The sequence below is a fragment of the Fringilla coelebs genome, assembly GCF_963513975.1.
Source record: "Fringilla coelebs genome assembly, chromosome: 4".
Classification (NCBI taxonomy): Eukaryota; Metazoa; Chordata; class Aves; order Passeriformes; family Fringillidae; genus Fringilla; species Fringilla coelebs.
This window is the reverse complement of record NC_140032.1, coordinates 72,656,173-72,673,213: the sequence shown is the minus strand read 5'-3', so window position 1 is coordinate 72,673,213 and position 17,041 is coordinate 72,656,173. Positions and strand designations below refer to the sequence as shown.

Sequence of the window (17,041 nt, the reverse complement as noted above, 5' to 3'; positions counted from 1 at the left end):
CCCCGCTGCAGCTCGGGAAGCGCCGCCGTGGGGCCGCAGCAGCGGCTCGGCTGCGGCACGGGGCGCTCGGGGGCGCTCCCCGCAGTACCGGTGTGCGTCCCGCAGGGGGCGCCTCGGCGGGGGCAGCGCCGGGGGCGAGGCCCGGCCCCGCCCCGGGCCCTGCGCCGTGCGCGCCCCGCGGCCTTTTCTGGGCGGGCGGCGAGGCCCTGACGGGGGCTGTGGTTTGGCGGCTCCTTGGCGCCGGAACGCACGGTTCCCGCGGCGGTGACTGGGCTGGAACGGGGAGCCGGGCGCTGCCCGGCCGTGTGGTTGGGGCTGGCTGCTGGCAAAGGGGCCGGGGTCCCCCGCCCCTTGTAGGCTGCAGTGTGCGCTTGGGGAGACTTTTGGATGTCTGCGGGGATGGACGAGGGGTTCCGGAGCTCGGGCCCAGGGTGAGTACGTGCTCTCCCACCTCGGGGCTATGCCGGACTGCGGTTCCCAGCCGGGGGACAAGAGCAGCCGTGCCGGGGCTATGCCGGGAGCTCAGGGCTGCCTCCGGCCTGGGGCCTGTGCCGCGGGAAAGTGTGACGTGGTAGAGAAGGGAGCCAGGAGGTGCTCTGCAATTTAGCACCTATACAAGTGTTTTTCCAACATCTTCGCAGAGATTCCGCTGTGGGGAAGCTGCAGAGAAGGTTGCCCGGCACTGCTCCCCAAAATGGACCTCCCCCGATTGGGGTCTCGCAGAGGAGGGAGCAGTTGCAGCCACCGGGTCGTTCCTATGAAATTCGGTAAGCCTGGGGAAGGGTTTCCTGACTGTCCCTGTCTCCAAGCCAGCTGTGCCTTGTCCAGAGGTCCTGCCTGGGCAGCCCCGCTGGGTCCCTGCTCCCAGGCTCACCGGAGGGAGGCAGAGCCGCCAAAGTGTGGGTCAGACTGGGAGGGGGGAGGGGGAGGGCTGCCCCAGCCCTGGGCCCAGACTGCCCAGGAGAAGCTGCTGAGAGGCACCAGGGACTCATGTTTGCCTGGAAAGCTGCAGGCATCAGGGGAACTCCAGGGGGGTGCCCCGGCCCCTGCAGCACTGCCAGGAAAGGGAGAGGTGAGGGCCCACAGGGGTCGGCTGCAGTCCTTAGAAGCCGGGTCTGCTTTCACCACTGTGTTTTGCTGCCTGCGGGGACATGTGGTGTACATCGGGAGCTCCTGCTGGGGCAAAAGCTTTGTATTCCCAGAGGCAAAGCTGCAGCTCTTCCTCACCCGGGACTGTCTCCACGCAGGAAACGGCACAGGGGACTGGCTGAGGGGCTCAGCCTGGAACACAGCCCCAACAGGAGCAGCCCTGGGCACACTGGCATGGGAGGATGAGCCCAGGTGAGGAGCATGGCCCCAGCATGGCACCAAGAGAGGCTGGCACAGAAGGATGAGCCCAGGTGAGTGCTCTGAATTAGGCAGCTCGGCTGTGCTCCTGAGGAAGGGTGCAGGATCAGGCAGGAAGGAAGGAATGCCCCAATGACCATGACCTAAGGAAGTTGTGCCAGGCTATGGCTGAGGAGACGCACTGTGCCGGTGGCTTCTGGTGCTGGCCCTGCTGTGGGCCACCTTGGGGCTGGCAGCAGGCTGCAGCAGGGCCAGGGTCATGGCTGTGCCCTGCCTCTGCACTGTGCTTGGCCCTTCCTTGGGGAGAAAATGGTTGTGCTTGTTGTTTCTGGCTGTGTGGCCTGTCCTGTTGTGTTGTGGTTTGGGGCTGCACTGGCAGTGCTCCTGGACAGGGCCCTGGCTGCAGGGGGATTGGGACAGGAACTGGGTCTGGGATTCAGCTGTGCATGACAATTGTGGGAGCCATCGCTGTGAAGGGAGCTGGGAGGAGGGGCATCACCAGAGCTGCCCCAGGGTGGCTTCTCCCCACACCATCAGCAACCACCCAGTACTGCTGCTGCTTTGGCTTCTGGTCTCAGACAGGCTGGGGACAGTCCTGCCCTGCTCCCCCTTCTGGGGGGCTTCTCGTTGTGTTGGGCCCTTCATGGCCTGTGTCGTTTGCTCCTTACTGTTGGGCTTGGCTCCGTGTTGTTTGATGGACGTGCCCTGCGGCGTGTCCAGGCTGGGGTCAGGGTTTGTGCTGTGCTTATCAGGACGTGGCTCCCCAGTCCTGCTCTGGGGCAGGGTGAGGGTGACCAGGGGAAGGTGCTGGGCCGGGCCAGGCTCTGGGTGGGCCCAGGCCACCCTCAGCCCCGGTGATGTTTGGTGGCTGGTTCCCACAGTGCCCTTCACTGAGCAGAGGGCTTGCAGCAATCTCTGTGTTCTCCTCTGCTCTTCTGGGTAGAAATGTGCATTTTTTGGGCAGAGCCCCTAGCTCTCTCGTTGAGATTTCTGCCTCCCTGTCCTGGGTGCACAGCCTGTGCCCAAAGCGAGGGGCAGCAGGGAGGGAAGGGCTGCCCCTCTGGGAGGGGGACAGTCATCTCCTGTGGGTTATATGGGGCTGTGCTGTGCACCCTGGGGTTGCTGACTGACCCCTTTTTGCAGAGACAGAGGAGACACTGCTGCACCACGTCCCCAGGAGAGCCCCTGCCTCCCTTCTGCTCTCAGGGGTGGGACTGGGAGCCACCTCCATGCAGAGAGGTGGCCTGGCTTCACTCCCCGAGGGAAGAGGCTGCTCAGAGCTCCTGATTAGGGACATCCAGGCCCGCCCCTGGCTGGGAATCCGGGTGCGCCAGTTCCAGATCCAGCCACGAGATGTTCCTTCTGCAGCTGCAGGTAAGCTCAGCTCTCCCTCAGGGACACCTGTGCCTGTTGGAGCTCCAGCTGATGGACACTGGACAAGAGCTGTTCCTGGTGCTCACAGCTCCTGCTCATGGACCCCTGCTGATTTACTGCTCAGGATATTTGAGGGCCCAGGGGACGTCTGTTCCTTCTGCTTGTTTCACTTGCAGGTGTTACCCAGTCCAGCTTGCTGAACCGCCAGCTCTGGCTGTCGTGTGTTCTTCATTCCACCTCTGGAACTGAGATGCTCCAGTTGAAGGCTGCTCCAGGTCCTTCCAGCTCTGGCTTAATAACTGCTGTTTTTTGTTACAAGCCAATTGAAAGCTTCGGCTAATTACAGTTATATGGGCTTTTGGCCAAGTTGTACATGACTTATCAATTACATATAACTATTAACTTTTTTATAATTATTAACTATTTATTGTCACAGTTATTGTTTAAATAGAAGTCATAACTGTTGTAGTGGTTGTGCACAATAAACAGTTGGATGTGGAAAAGGGGCTGAAAAGTGCTTTTCTTTCCTGAGACTGTCTCAGACCCTTGAAACAGCTGGTGTCCCTCCATTTGGGGACCAAGGCAACCGGACCCCCTCCTCCAGAGAGGGTCCTCATCCCCAGCCCTCCCACCCAAATGCCCTTCCCTAGCCTCTGCTTTGGGGGGCTGAAAGCATCCAGCTGAGCTGCTGTTCCCAGGTTTCTGGGAAGTGCCACTTGGTCATTTTTCTGGGTCCCAGAAACACTGGACTAGACTGCATTTTCAAGAAAAGAAAATAATGCAGGACTTACTTTACTTTTTCTGTGCTTCGCAAACATCGGGCTCTGCTTCTGGGACCCAAAATCATCCCCCAGAGCTTGGTTTCTAGGCCCAAAAAATGCAATGTTTAGTCTGTTCTCAAAAGGTGAAAACAAGACTAAAATTTTGCCTTTACACCCAAACCCACTGGATTCAGTCTCCGTTTTCAACTGTGAAAAATGCAGGACTTAGTCCCTTCCTGAGCTCCAAACCTGATCCCCTCAGCATGTTCCAAGCACCCAAAACTGCACGTGGCAGTTGAGAGCCAGCCCTGCAACTCTGTTTGTGACCCCGTGTGTGATGTAGCAGCGGGCAGCTGGAAGGGTATTGCCCACCCCTACCCCATGTCCAGTTTATGGGAAGTGCTTGGGACCTGGGAAGGAGGCACCCACCCTCTACGGTCTTGTATCTCCGCGGGGCAGCACTAGCCCCTGTGGGGAATCACTGTATTCAAGCTTATTTCAGCCGCAGCCCGGCCGGGTACACCCGCTTCCAGGGGAACGTCCCTCCCTCACAGCCCGCACTCCTCCGAGGCTACCATGGCCCCGACGCCCCAAAAGCTCCTCCACGAGGAGCCTCCCGCCTGTGCCCCAACCGCCGCCTGAGGAAACCGCCGGGAGCGCCAGGGCCCGCCGGCCCGGGCATCGGGATGGGATTGTCCCCGCTTCTCCTCGGCCCCGGAACTCCCTGCCCGGCCCGCGGCAGCTTCTATCCCCACCGGCCCGGGGAGGCTCGGGCCGTGGAGTGCCTCGGCCCCGGCCCCCGCCAAGGCTCCCGGTCCCGACTCTCAGTCGGGACCCCCAGCCGATACCGGCAGAAGCTGAACCAGAACCCCCGGTCCCGTTCTCTGCCCCGCCTTGGAGCCCCGGCCTCGGCGCCCGGAACAGCCACGGTTCGGCCCAGGTGGGAGGGGCGATGCCGCGACCGATGGCCCCGCCCCCATCCTGGGAGGGGGAAAGGGATCGGGGCGGAGCCAGGTGGCATGGGGGCGTGGCCTGACAGAACAAGGGGCGGGGCCGGATGCCTCAGGGGGCGGGGCCTGGTAGCACAGGGGGATGAATCAGGGGCGGGGCCGCGCGGCACAAGGGGCGGGATTAAGGGCGGGGCCAGGCGGCACAAGGGGCGGGATCAGGGGCGGGGCCGGATGGCACAAGGGGCGGGGCCGGGCGGCACAAGGGGCGGATCAGGGGCGGGGACGGGCGGTACAAGGGGCGGGATTAGGGGCGGGGCCGAGCGGCACAAGGGGCGAGATCGGGGCGGGATCGGGGCGGGGCCGGGCGGCACAAGGGGCGGGATCAGGGGGGGACCGAGCGGCACAAGGGGCGGGATCGGGGCGAGATCGGGGCGGGGCCGGGCGGCACAAGGGGCGGGGCCAGGGCGGGGGACGGGCGGCACAAGGGGCGGGGCCGGGCGGCACAAGGGGCGGATCAGGGGCGGGGCCGGGCGGCACAAGGGGCGGGACTCAGGACCAGCTCAGGTGTGCAGGGTGTGCCTGGCCCAGGTGCACAGGGCCCCAGGGCGGCTGCGCGGGGCGGAGCCGAGGTGATTTAGTCCCCGGAAATCACCTCGTCCGCCATTTGCTCACTCAGAGCACGGTGCGGGCGGGAGCTCCCTGTGCGGGCTCGGCAGGTGAGGCGCGGAGGCTTCAGACTCCCCTCCTGTCCCTCCTCTCCTTCCTTCTCCGCGTATTCCCTTTCCTTCTCCCCCTTCCCTCTCACCCTGAAACGCTCCTTTCCTCTCCTCACAAACCTGACCCACCCCTTTCCTTCCTGTCCTGTCCCTTCCCCGCTACTCCCTTGTATTCTTCCTCTCTCCACCGTCCCTCTTCTCCCCGCCCCGCCTTTCCCTTCCTCTCCCGCTTCCCTCCTCACTCCTACCCCTCTCCCTTCCCGTCCTCACCACCCCATCTTTCCTGTCTCCCCCGCACTCTTTCTTCCCTGCAGCCGCGGGGCTCGGGGTGCCGGGCAATAATAAAGCCCAGAGGGCCGGAGCCCGGCGCCCCCGCCCCGCTGGGGTCCCCACACGGGGCCGGACCCGCTCTGCGGGTCCCCCCAATCCAGTCCAACACACCGCCCGACACCGCCGGGGCTCCGGCTTTCCCGACATCACACTGGGGGGTCCTCGGGGAGGGGGGTGGGTAGATTGTGGTGGGCCCCCTCCTCAGGAGGGGGTCCGGGGGGGGGGGGGGGCGGGGAGGGGGGGTGGGGGGCGGGGAGGGGGGGGTGGGGGGCGGGGAGGGGGGGGTGGGGGGGGGTTAGGGAGGGCCCCCTCCGGAGGAGGGGGTCCCTGGGGGGGGGGGTTGGGGCGGGCCCCCCTCCGGAGGAGGGGGTCCGGGGGAGGGGGCGGGGTCGGGGGGGCCCCGCCCCCTCCTTCGGACCCCCTCCTCCGGACGGGGACTGCCCCGGCCCCCACCCGGGGACCCCCTCCTCCGGACCGGGGCCCGGGGGGGGGAGGGAGGGGTGGGCGGGCGGGGGGGGGGAAGCGGAGGGGGGCACGTCACTCTGCGTCGTAAACAGACGTAAAAAAAGCCAGACACACAAACGTCCCCCCTGGTCGGGCCCCCTCACCCGCCCACCCCTCCCTCCCTCCCCGGGCCCCGGTCCGGAGGAGGGGGTCCCCGGGTGGGGGCCGGGGCAGTCCCCGTCCGGAGGAGGGGGTCCGAAGGAGGGGGCGGGGCCCCCCGACCCCGCCCCCTCCCCCGGACCCCCTCCTCCGGAGGGGGCCCGCCCCAACCCCCCCCCCAGGGACCCCCCTCCTCCGGAGGGGGGCCCTCCCTAACCCCCCCCCCACCCCCCCCTCCCCGCCCCCCCAACCCCCCCCCCCCCCCCCCCCCCCCCCCCCCCGGACCCCCTCCTGAGGAGGGGGCCCACCACAATCTACCCACCCCCCTCCCCGAGGACCCCCCAGTGTGATGTCGGGAAAGCCGGAGCCCCGGCGGTGTCGGGCGGTGTGTTGGACTGGATTGGGGGGACCCGCAGAGCGGGTCCGGCCCCGTGTGGGGACCCCAGCGGGGCGGGGGCGCCGGGCTCCGGCCCTCTGGGCTTTATTATTGCCCGGCACCCCGAGCCCCGCGGCTGCAGGGAAGAAAGAGAGCGGGGAGGGGAGAACGAGAATAGAGGAGTAGAGAAGCTGGTCGAGGGAAGGGTGACAAGGACCGAAGGCAGGTGGGGAGAGCTCGGGGTGTGCAGGGCAGCAGGGGAGGGGGCTGGGGGGAAGGCAGGAAGGCAGGGTGGAGAAATGAAAGGAAGGATTGACGGCAGGCTAAAGGGAAGGAGGTGGAAGGTACCATGGAAAGGGGGCAGGTGAAGCCGCGGTGACGGGGGGGGGGTTGGGATTGAGGACAGGTGGGGAGAGACTGCGGGGAAAAGGGGAACTGGGAGAGGGAGCAGAGGGCAGCCCGGGTGGGGAGGGAAGAGAGAGGATAGAGGCGTAGGGTAAGGGAATGGAGGGGGGGGGGGTGGGGGGCATTGGTAGGGGGGGAGGGAGGGGAGGGCTAGGGGGGAGAGGGAGGGGGGGGGGTTTGGGGGGGGGGAGGGTGTAGGGGGTGGGGGAGGGGAGGAAGGGAGGGTAGAATGGAGAGCTACAGAGAAAAAGAAAAACAACAGAAAACAAACCAAGAGGAAAAAAACGTAGACAAAGAAATAAATATACCGGCCGACAGCAACCTCCCCCACCGGCCGCCGAGGAGCAAATGGCTCCGCGGGGCCCTCCCCGCGCCCTAAATCCCCTAAGGCCCCGCCCCGCGCAGCCGCACTGGGATCCCTCACACCTGTGCTGGCCCCGCCCCTCGCACCTGTGCTGGCCCCGCCCCCGGGGCCCCGCCCCCCGCCCGCCCATAAATCCCGGCGGATCCCGGCCCGCCCCGCTTTCAGCGCTGGATGTTCATCTCAGGATGCGGCGGGAGCGTCGATTAGAGCGCTGTGCGGAGATCCGGATCGGCGGTTGCTGCCAGTGCTGCGCGGTGCCCGAGGTGCTCAGGTGGGGCCGGGACCGGGGCCCGAGCATTCGGGTCCCAGTCCTGCCGGTATTTGCTGCGAGAGCCGGGTAGAGCAGCTTGTTCTTTGGCAGGCAGAATGGGGGCGCCGGGGCCAGAGGATGGAGGAGGGATTGGGACCAGCACCGCTGCGGGCGGGAAGAGCCGCTCCGGGACGGGCGCTGCTTCTCCGGCTGTGGTCGGTGCGGGTCTGTGGTCCCGCCGGGGAGCCGGGGCTGTGCCGCTGCTGGGCCCGTCAAGGAGACGCTATTTCACCGGAGCAGACGGTGCATCGCGGCTAGAAGCGGTAAGGACGCGGGGACCCCATCGCCGCCTCCCCAGCGCCGCGTCCCGCCTCGCCCCCCGGGCACCCCCTGGCGGACGCGGCACGGCCCCGCGGGGACAGCGAGGTCCCTGGCGCGGTAGCCCCGCGGGCACCGCACTGCCCTGTGCCAGCACAGCGTCCGCAGCCTTCTCCGCGTTCCCTTCTCCGCGTCCCCGGGGAATCCCGCCGAACGAGCGGGGCTGCAGCGTCGCCGCCGGGAGCAGCTGCTCTGGGACAGCCGCTGGGGCCGGGGCATTGCTGCTCCCACTCGGATTATGCCTGGTGTGGGATGGGACTGGAGCCCCAGGGAAACACCAGGGAGAAACCCCTTGAGGTAAAAAACGACTGAAAACTATTTTTTCTTTATTTCCAGAGCCAGGAGGATCATCGAGTCAAATGCTGAGAAGCGACTGGTCCAGCTCCACATTGAACACAGAATTTTGGCCTTCTCAGCACCCTGCTCCCAACAAGTGAGTCAATCCCAGGGTCATTACAAAGGTCCTGAGTAGCATGGGAATGACTGCTGCCAGTAGGAGAATTCCTATACAAATGCAGCTCTTTTTCTTCTGCTAATGCTGCTTTAGACACCAGCCTGGGCAATGGCTGTAGGGCAGAATTGGCTGGCATCAACAGGACAGCACCAAACTCTTCCCTATAAACCTGATTTTTTACCCTTTCCAGGATTTACCCAACAGCTGTAAATGTGCTCACACAATGTTCCTTTGTTTCTCCAGGAAGAAGTGAACAAGACAAGTCCTGAGGGTTACCTTGCTCTGTGGCCAAAGCTCTTCTGGAGAGTGGTGGGGCATTTCCTACAGGTGAGTGTTGTTAGGTCAAAACCATGGTGGTTGTTAAGGCCAAGGCTGTTTTTCTGGCCCAGAAGCCTTGGTGTCTCCTGCTTGATGCCAGTGGTGCTCCCCCAGTGTGTCCCAGCTGGCTGGGAGTGCAGGGCAGGAGACCTGAAGCCCCTGAAAGGCAAGCAGCACCTTTTGTCCTTGGCATCTGCAGGGGAGGAGCTGTGCCTGCACCACAGCTCCTCAGCCAGGGGCTGCTCTGCCCAGGCACACGGAAATGCTTCAGCCAGGACCGAGCCCACCAAGAGCCCGGAAGGACCCCAAGGAGCAGCTGGGACTACCTGGGAATAGAGGCACGGGCTGTTGGCAGAGGAGATCAGACAGCAATTCCCGGTTCAGAGCTCCCACACAGCTGCCAGGTACAGCCCAGACACCCCAAATCCCTGCCCTCCTCCCCAGCCTGAGGCCCTCATCAGCATTAAAGCCAAGGCAATCTTCCCTCCCAGGTTTTCAATCCCAGGCAGCAGCCCTCGGAGATACCGGCAAATCAGAGGCTGGAGCGGGATGAAGTGTGGAGTTTTTCAGGGAGCCAGCTGGAAGTGCAGAAGTGATGGAAAGCTTTCGCAGGTGGGTCCCACTGGAGGTGTGCTGAAGCTGGATATGTTCATTCCCTTCCTGAGAGAAAAGAATTTGTAGAGGCCTCTGCTGAGGCTCTGAAAGGAGCTGAGCTTTTGCAGGGAGAGATATCCCCACCTGGGCACAGGGGCTGCCTCAGCACAGGCTGGGAGTGCATCTGGCCACACCTTCTCCTGCTTAAAAGCATGGACTGGAGCCTGAGCTCGGGGGGTGAAATCAGCTCAATTCCAGGCAACTCTGTCCAGTGCCCCAGGGACATCACTGGGGTGAGGGTTATAAATAGCCAGTTCTCTGGAATATAACCTGTCCTTGTCCCACTGCTGCTGAGCTTCCTTGGAAGCTCTGCTGGCTCCTGACGCAGCTGGTGTCCAAGGCAGCAGCTCTGCATGGGAATATCCACGCTCTGTGGGGCACTGTCAGGTTACTGCAGTGGGAATGGAGCAGGGAATTCGGGGCTATGGGTATCATTCATCAGAACTAGCACAGCTGACAGGGAACCCCAAATCTGGCCACCACACAGAGAATAATCTGCATCCTATCCTGTCAGCTCAAGCCCCTGGGCTGGGAAGTTTTGGGAATATATTGTACGAAATAATACAAATTACAGTAAGTGGCATCACCCAGAGGGACAATCCAGGTCCCAAACAATTACCCTACAATCCACTATAGGGGAAAACACCCTGTGCCTGCCAGGAGCTCTGATTCTGTTTTTCCTACCAGCTCCTGAGCAGTGTCAGGACTTCCATGAGGACTTGAAAATAAACTCCAAATAAACCCCAAGTCCCACACAGTGAATAATCCAAATAAAGAAATGCATTACTGACATCAAAGCTCAAAACTGTGTTAAGAATTCTATGACAACAAGGTAATGGGATTCCCAGGAATCTCATTAAAGCTCTTGGTTTCATTTTTATGTATTTTTAATCCCTGAGTGGGCAGCCTGTGAAACTTATCATGGGATCCAGAGGTTGAGCAGGGCTGGCTTTGGATTGACCTTCACCTCTGGCCCCAGTCTGTGCAAACACAGCTTGTGCCAGGGTGGGTGAACTCATCAGCTCAGCTTTTCCTTCCTAAATATCCCCTACTCATTTCCCTGCACATTAGCTCGCACTTTGCCCCAAACCATGCACTCCTCACCTCCATGTGGCCTCCAAGTGTCTGTTCCTCACAGGAGCCCTGGTGACACTGCAGGGGTCCCTTTGTCCACAGGAAGGTCCCTTTGCCTTTCTCCAGCCCGAGGCCGTTCCTCTGCGGGCTCTCTCCAGCCTCATCCCACAGGCATCCTCTTCTCCCTTCCCTGCTGGCTGCTGCCAAGGAAGGAGGACACAGTGAGTCTCAAGTGCTGACCCCTCAGCTCTGGAGAGTCCTGGCTGTGAGCCTGAGGGGCCCCTCATTTCCCAGGGAAATTGTCCGCTGGTCTCCCTTCAATTATATCTGCAATCCCCCCAGAAATGCCACCTCACTCCCCCTGACATCCCCTCACACATTCCCACACAAACACATCTTGTGTCCCCTCTAGATTACACCAGGTTTTCAGCTAAATGAATAGCATCATCTATGCCCACTGCTCATGATCCACACAACCAAAATAAAGAGCAAATGTTGGTTGGGCTTTAAGACCTTGCAATAACTTTAAAGCAAAATAAATTGCTTTTTTCTTCTGTGTTTTTTGTTTTCTTTCAGATGCTGGACTTACCTCTGTGGATGTGTGATGAGCTCCTGCTGGAGGGGACTGTCAGGCCTGAATGGCTGGGAGTTTGTGTTCTTCTCACTGGGGAATCAGAAATTCCCCCCAATCCCTTTTGCCCAGGCTGTGGCAGCACAGGCAAATGCAGCTCTCAGTACTCTCTGCTCCAAACACAACTCTGGCCTCCTTTGTAAACTGTCTCTGCTGTGAGATTTTATCCTAGAGAAATCAAAGAATTGCTCATGGCAGGGTCACAAAGAGAAGTGAAGAATAAAACATTGCTCTAGGAGCCCTCGGGATCTGTGGGGCTGATTTGGGAAGGGGCCATGGACTCCCTGCAGTGCAAACACACCCAGCTGCAGCACACAGCACAGACTGCCAGCTGGGGTCTGACAGCCCCTCTCTGACCATCCCCCTGTCCTGCTCCCTCTCCGGGACTTGGGCCATCCACCTCTGAGGCAGACGAGCCCAGAGCGCTGTCTGGCAGCCCAGCAACAAAAGGACACTCCCAGGCATGAGGCACATTCCAGCACAGGCTCCCAACAGAGCACAGAGACAGCCCTGGAGCTCCTGTGTGGGGCTGGCAGGGGCTGCCAGGAGGCACAGCCCCCAGGCGGGGTGGCAGTGACAGCAGCAACCTGCCACGGTCTGATGGCACTACAGAGACACCAAGGCCAGCAATGCCCACGGGAGGTGCACACTGAATTCTGATCCCTGTGCTGCCTCATCCCAGCAGGGAAGCTCCAGGAGGATGGAAACTCCTCCCCCTTTCCCCCCACCCCCAGATAAACACTCCTCAGTTCCAAACAGCCGGTTCTCACCTCTGACCCGCTCCAGGGCTGCTGCCACACTGCTGACAAGGTGACAAAGGCCACGTTGGACAGGGCTCTCTCTGTGTCTCAGGTGTTGGGCACAGCAGGGACCAGGGTGCTCCAGCCAGGACAGCCTGAAACCACAGCAGATGCCCCAGGGTTAGCAACAGGCTGGGCACAGGAACTCTAAAACCCAGAATTCTGAAAACAGCCCCCAAAATGTTTTGTGATCATACCTTTACAATGGCTGCAAAGGCCAACAGCTCTGGTGCCTGACCAGCACCTTCATGAGTCCTTGTGCCAGCCCTGGCTCACTGAAAAACACAATAAATCAACCATCACACAGGCCCTGTTTGCAGAATTCCTGATCCAAACCCTCACCTTTCCTGCCCAGCACTGAGGGACACCTGACACAGCATTGATAAATAATCTTTGCTGCGAGCAGTCATCACCCCAGTCCTCCAGCCTTGGTGAGATTTTGCAGTGAATGGACCTAAGTTCTAATGCTGAACCTGAATTTCTGTCAGTTTTTGTTAGAAAGATACTGGACAGTAAATCATACAACAGAATTAAACAACTGCACAGGGAATAACAAGGCCCAGACCAAACTCAACCACGCCCATCACTGCTCCCCCCCAGTTTTGGGAGAAATAGTGGTATCATTTATAAATACTCCCCTTCCCTCCCACTCAGTCCTTCACTGCACAACCCTGGAGAGGATTTACTCCATCCTTTGTTCCCAACAGCACCTGTCCAGCCCAATTCCCACTTCTCACAGACACAAACTAAGCAAACTTAAGGCAATGTTCCCAGCAGCAGATGCAATTCCTGAACTCCCTTTTCCCTGGATTGGTCATGTAAGCACTTGCAAGAAACTCACCTCAGTCCAAAGACTGTCCTGCTTTCCCAGAGGGAATTACAGCCTGATGGGACACAGCTCTGGCAGCACATTTCCCCTTGTTCCTGCCCACCTGGGAAGCAACAGATAAACGCAGTCCCTCAGACCCCATCCCTGGACACCAGGAGAGCTGGAGCTGTTCCCAGATCCCAGTGCCCTGCACGGCTGCACTGACACGAGCACAGGCTGATCACTCTGCCCAGCACCATCCCTCATTTTCTCCCAGTGCTCCCAAATCCTCCCAGCCCCGCCCCTGCATCAGTGCCAGGGCCAGTGCCTGCCCCCAGCCCAACCCAGCCGTGCACCAGCTGCCATCCTGGGAGAGCTGGGAATACACTGAGAGCTCCTGAACCCCCAGAGCAGTCCTTAGGCGCACAGTAATGCCCAACCTGTCCCTCAGGGCACAGCCAAGCACCACAACTCCATCATCCCCAAGAAACTCGGGCATTTGTCTCTTTACCTCTGCCCTTCTCCAGCACCCTGGGACTGGGCTGTCAGAAATGGCATTCCCATGACAGTTAGTCCCAGCAGAGAGGAAAACAGGAGCCCTGTGTCCCTCTGACTTACCCACAGCGTGGGCGGGATCAGAGCCCTCCAGTGCAGACCCCTGTTGCTGAAGCCTCTTGGCTTTGCCTGCTTAAACACTGAAGCTTTTGGCAAGGATGGCAGGAGTTTGATCATTTTTCCTGTCCTGAAAGAGAGGACGAAAAGAAAATTAAATCCACTGTGGAAGTCAAAGGATCCAAGCTTTCATATTCCTGGTCTGATTGCTCACCATGGGGTTTTATCCATGAGAGGTGACACCAATTCAAACATAAAAGTGGCCTTTTCCAGCATTTTTATTCCTATTTATTTCAGACATTAAAAGGAAGCTCATTTTTCTTATTGCATTCTTTGCCTAATTTTAACAGAACCATTTTTGTCCCAGACCCCACATGTCAGTTCATTCAATCCTTTACCATTGGACTTTGCACAAAGGAAGGGACACCCAGGAGGCTGCATCACAAGAAATCCCAAAGAGAAACCCCTCCAAAACCTCACAGAGAAAGGGTTTTTGCTTTTGGGACACAAGAAAGGCCTTTAGACCATTTGCATCCATGTGAAAAGGCTACACTGAGCACTTGGTTTTAAAGATGTTGCACTTGAAGCTACAGGCCTGGAATTGCTTTGGGATTTGGCATGTCCTGCACCCACACAAACACATTAAAGGAATTAAGTGCAGTCCCGAAGTTTGGTTATTCCAATTCTGTTTTGCTAGTGCCACTTGACATACCAAAACCCACAGCAATACTTAAAAAAATTAAAAGCAACTCTTCCCCCCACGTTCCCCACCCCCCTCCTTTTTATTTTGCAGTTTTGGGGTCCTCTTAAGAACAGCCTAAGGAAAAGACGAAGAAAATCCCAAGACCTACTACCAGCTAGCATACCAACCACCTGTTTTCCATAGATTTTCATCACACCTCATGGCTTTTCTAAGAAAGCTCCAGTCCAACCTTATAATAATCACCTGGCAACACTAACTATTAACCCCAAAGCCCCAAAGTGCACCATCTGTGTGCTATCTCAGGAAGCTCAGTCGCTCTCTGTGGGACCAAACCTGTTTTGGGCCCAGGAGCTGGCTCTAGTCCCTGTCAGCTGAACTATCCAGCTGTAGGATCCATGCTCAGAACGAACACTGGATGCTGAAGGGCAGTTGGTAACCCTGTGTAAAACCCAAGCTCCAAAGGCAGCCCTTGATGCCCCCAGCAGCAGCTGGAAATGCTGGCAGCACTCGGCACAGATGGGATGGAGCCTTCCCAAGCTCTGTCCCGTGGCACCGAGGGTGGCACGCAGAGACAGTGATGGAAGTACAACAAATATTGGATGTAAATGGGCACTGATGAGACCCAAAGGCCAGCCCAGAGCTGCCCCCTGCCCAGCACGGGAGCTCTAGGTGCTGCTGCAGGGCACAGGGTCTGAAGGAGCGCTGCAGCCCAGACATTGAAGCCAGCAAAAGCAATTACCAAGCAGAAAGAGATCCTCACCTGGTCCAACAGCTGACCCTGCTCCAGGGAGGATGAGCCACACAGCCCCCGAGAGCTGGGCTCAGACACTGCCCCATCAGCAGAAGACAAGGGTTCATGAAGCTTTTGGGACAAGTTCTGTCCCCAGAGTGGTTTGACAAAACACCCAGCAATGTGCATCTTCAATAGACACCTTGTACCTATGTTTGCAACAGACTTTTTCCTGTGTTACTTCCTCAAAGTCTCTGCTTTAAAATATTTTGCTGTTAAAAGTGTTTAAGCAAGACTGAACATGAGCTCTGCACCCTGCCATGCTCCAAGCCCTAAGGAAGAACTGGATATCCTCACACTCATCCACTCTGAGGCAGCTCTCACATAGGGAGGGAGCTGCTGCAGCATTTAAAACATTTAAAAAGCACCCTGCCTTGACGGGGTCCCGACCTGGGAGGTGACTTGGTGCCAGCCCAGCAGTAGACAGGGGACATCAGGAGGCTGACCAGACAGCACCCACTGCAGACTCTCCACTCCCAGCACTCCAGCTGCACTGTCCTCATTTCTCAGGGACTCCAGTTCTGTTTCCAGGACTCCCATCAGGAAACTGAGGGCCCTTTCCAGGTGCAAATCCCCAGAGTCTCACTGACCCCAAGCACTGCTCTTCTCTCTACCCACACTCCTGCTCCAACTTTTACCCCTTTTATAGCCACGACCTCACCCAGGAGACAAAAAGAGGCTCTCAGGTGCCTCCTGACACCCAAATCATTCCAGGTGCGTCAGGAAATACATACAAACAAACTCATCCTTTCTAGGGCAACAAAATGTCTTGGTCCCAGTTCCTCTTTCCTAAGGCAAAACAGACGGATCAAAGGAAAATGTCAAGTCCAAAACCCAACAAAACCTGTTTTTCCATCGGTTTCCATCGGGTCTGTTCAGGTTTTCCCACTGACCCTCAGCTGCAGCAGGAGCAGATTCTCTCTGGGACCCACGGGGGTGGACACAGGAACACCCATCCCACTGCTTCCCAGAAAACGGAGCTCAGCCCACCCCAGAATTATAAATAACTACAAATAACTATAAATAATTACCTCTGGCATGGTATTATTAACCACAACAATCCTGAGGGAGTACAATCTGTAACTGCTGCTCTTGATAAAGCATAACCTGTCAGTTTATGTGCGCACTGTAGAGCCTTTATAAACAGGAGTGGAATAGATATTATCTTAGACTGCACTGTAATAGAGACTGTAAAATGTAAAATACTTTTACGTGTAAGTAACTCAGAAAATGGTGTAAAATAATTAGATCATTTCCCACATTCGGGGACTATCTTCTCTGAAACACAAGATAACAGAAACAGAAACCACAGCACCATAAAAAGGGAAGAATTTACTGACCATCAATATCAAATACCAAGGGAGTGAAAATAAAACAGGATGGCATCGCAGGAAGAAATAAAGTATACTGGTTTAACCCACAAGATGGCATGAAGACAAGTTAAAGGTTAAAACCAATCCAAAGAACATCTAAACTCAAAGGCCTGTTTCAATATGTATAAACTCTAATGAATATGCACGCACCACGGCAATGTAATAGTATATCGAAACACGATTTCAGGGAACCGGCTGCTCTTGGCAAACAGCCAAGCACCCCAGCGCTGCCTTTTATCCCTTAAGGAACCTTTAAAAATTCTCAAGAGTGAACTTGGCTTCTCACCCAGTGAAACGTAGCCAGCGCAGCTGGGACGAGCAGCAGCTCCGTCCCACGGGACAGGATCCCGGAGAGCCGCAAGTCCCGGGACAGGCTGGTCCCACGCAGCAGTGCCGAAAGCACGCCCGTCCCGCTGCGTGGGCCCAGCCGGGCCCCGCACGCCTCCCTCCCCTCCCCTCCCCTCCCCTCACCTGAGGGCGCCCCCCGCCCGCTCCGCCGCTGCTGCCCGAGCCACGGCCATTGTCCCCGTTCCTGGCTCAGCGGCCGCGTCCTGCGCTGCTCGGCGCGCTCCGGCGGGCGTGGGAGCGGGCAGGGGCTGGGTGACCCGGGATGAGGCGGCTGTGCCAGCGCTCTGTCCCCTCACGGCGCTCAGGACGCGGAGCGGCCCCCGGCCACAGGCCGCCATTGCGCCGCGGAGCAACGTCGGGTTTGGCCGAATGTAGCCGAGTGTAGCCGACAGCAGCCGAGTGTGGCCGATAACAGCCGAGTGCACACGAAGGGCCGAATCTGGCCGAGTGTAGCCGACAGTAGCCGAGTGTGGCCGATAACAGCCGAATGCGCACGAAGGGCCGAATGTAACCGACAGTAGCCGAGTGTAGCCGAGTGTAGCCGATAACAGCCAAGTGCGCACGAAGGGCCGAATGTAACCGACAGTAGCCGAGTGTGGCCGATAACAGCCGAGTGCGCACG

The 17,041-nt window shown here is 59.0% G+C and overlaps 2 protein-coding genes across 8 annotated transcripts; one reads left to right on the top strand and one right to left on the bottom strand.

The window, feature by feature from the left end:
• The first annotated feature begins 241 nt into the window (after positions 1–241).
• On the top strand, positions 242–3,119 carry LOC311153203 (uncharacterized protein). Its single transcript, XM_084204835.1, has 5 exons — positions 242–431; positions 642–767; positions 1,248–1,400; positions 2,491–2,721; positions 2,898–3,119. The coding sequence occupies exons 3-5, from the start codon at positions 1,391–1,393 to the stop codon at positions 3,059–3,061; spliced, it is 405 nt and encodes a 134-aa protein (XP_084060961.1). The 5' UTR covers positions 242–431; positions 642–767; positions 1,248–1,390; the 3' UTR covers positions 3,062–3,119.
• Positions 3,120–8,192: 5,073 nt separating this feature from the next.
• On the bottom strand, positions 8,193–16,806 carry LOC311152859 (uncharacterized protein). Of its 7 annotated transcripts, XR_014616100.1 has the most exons (9): positions 16,543–16,806; positions 13,212–13,335; positions 12,627–12,718; positions 11,983–12,060; positions 11,756–11,880; positions 10,944–11,153; positions 10,385–10,554; positions 9,152–9,286; positions 8,193–8,785 (listed from the first exon to the last, which is right to left on the bottom strand). XR_014616100.1 is itself a non-coding variant. In XM_084204283.1 (5 exons), the coding sequence occupies exons 1-4, from the start codon at positions 16,755–16,757 to the stop codon at positions 11,985–11,987; spliced, it is 507 nt and encodes a 168-aa protein (XP_084060409.1). In that variant the 5' UTR covers positions 16,758–16,806; the 3' UTR covers positions 11,755–11,880; positions 11,983–11,984. The 7 variants fall into 7 exon arrangements, 1 of the variants encoding a protein (XP_084060409.1); XR_014616099.1 differs by having other exon boundaries at positions 8,193–9,286; XR_014616103.1 differs by having other exon boundaries at positions 8,193–9,286; positions 10,385–10,551; positions 12,627–12,717.
• Positions 16,807–17,041: the final 235 nt, after the last annotated feature.

Coding starts and splice junctions, on each gene's coding strand:
- LOC311153203 (XM_084204835.1), top strand. Junction 2,722..2,897: donor TGTTCCTTCTGCAGCTGCAG/GTAAGCTCAGCT, acceptor TTTCACTTGCAG/GTGTTACCCAGTCCAGCTTG.
- LOC311152859 (XM_084204283.1), bottom strand. CDS start 16,757: ATGGCGGCCTGTGGCCGGGGGCCGCTCCGCGTCCTGAGCGCCGTGAGG. Junction 12,719..13,211: donor TGATCCCGCCCACGCTGTGG/GTAAGTCAGAGG, acceptor TGTTGCTTCCCA/GGTGGGCAGGAACAAGGGGA. Junction 12,061..12,626: donor AGGACAGTCTTTGGACTGAG/GTGAGTTTCTTG, acceptor TGTGTTTTTCAG/TGAGCCAGGGCTGGCACAAG.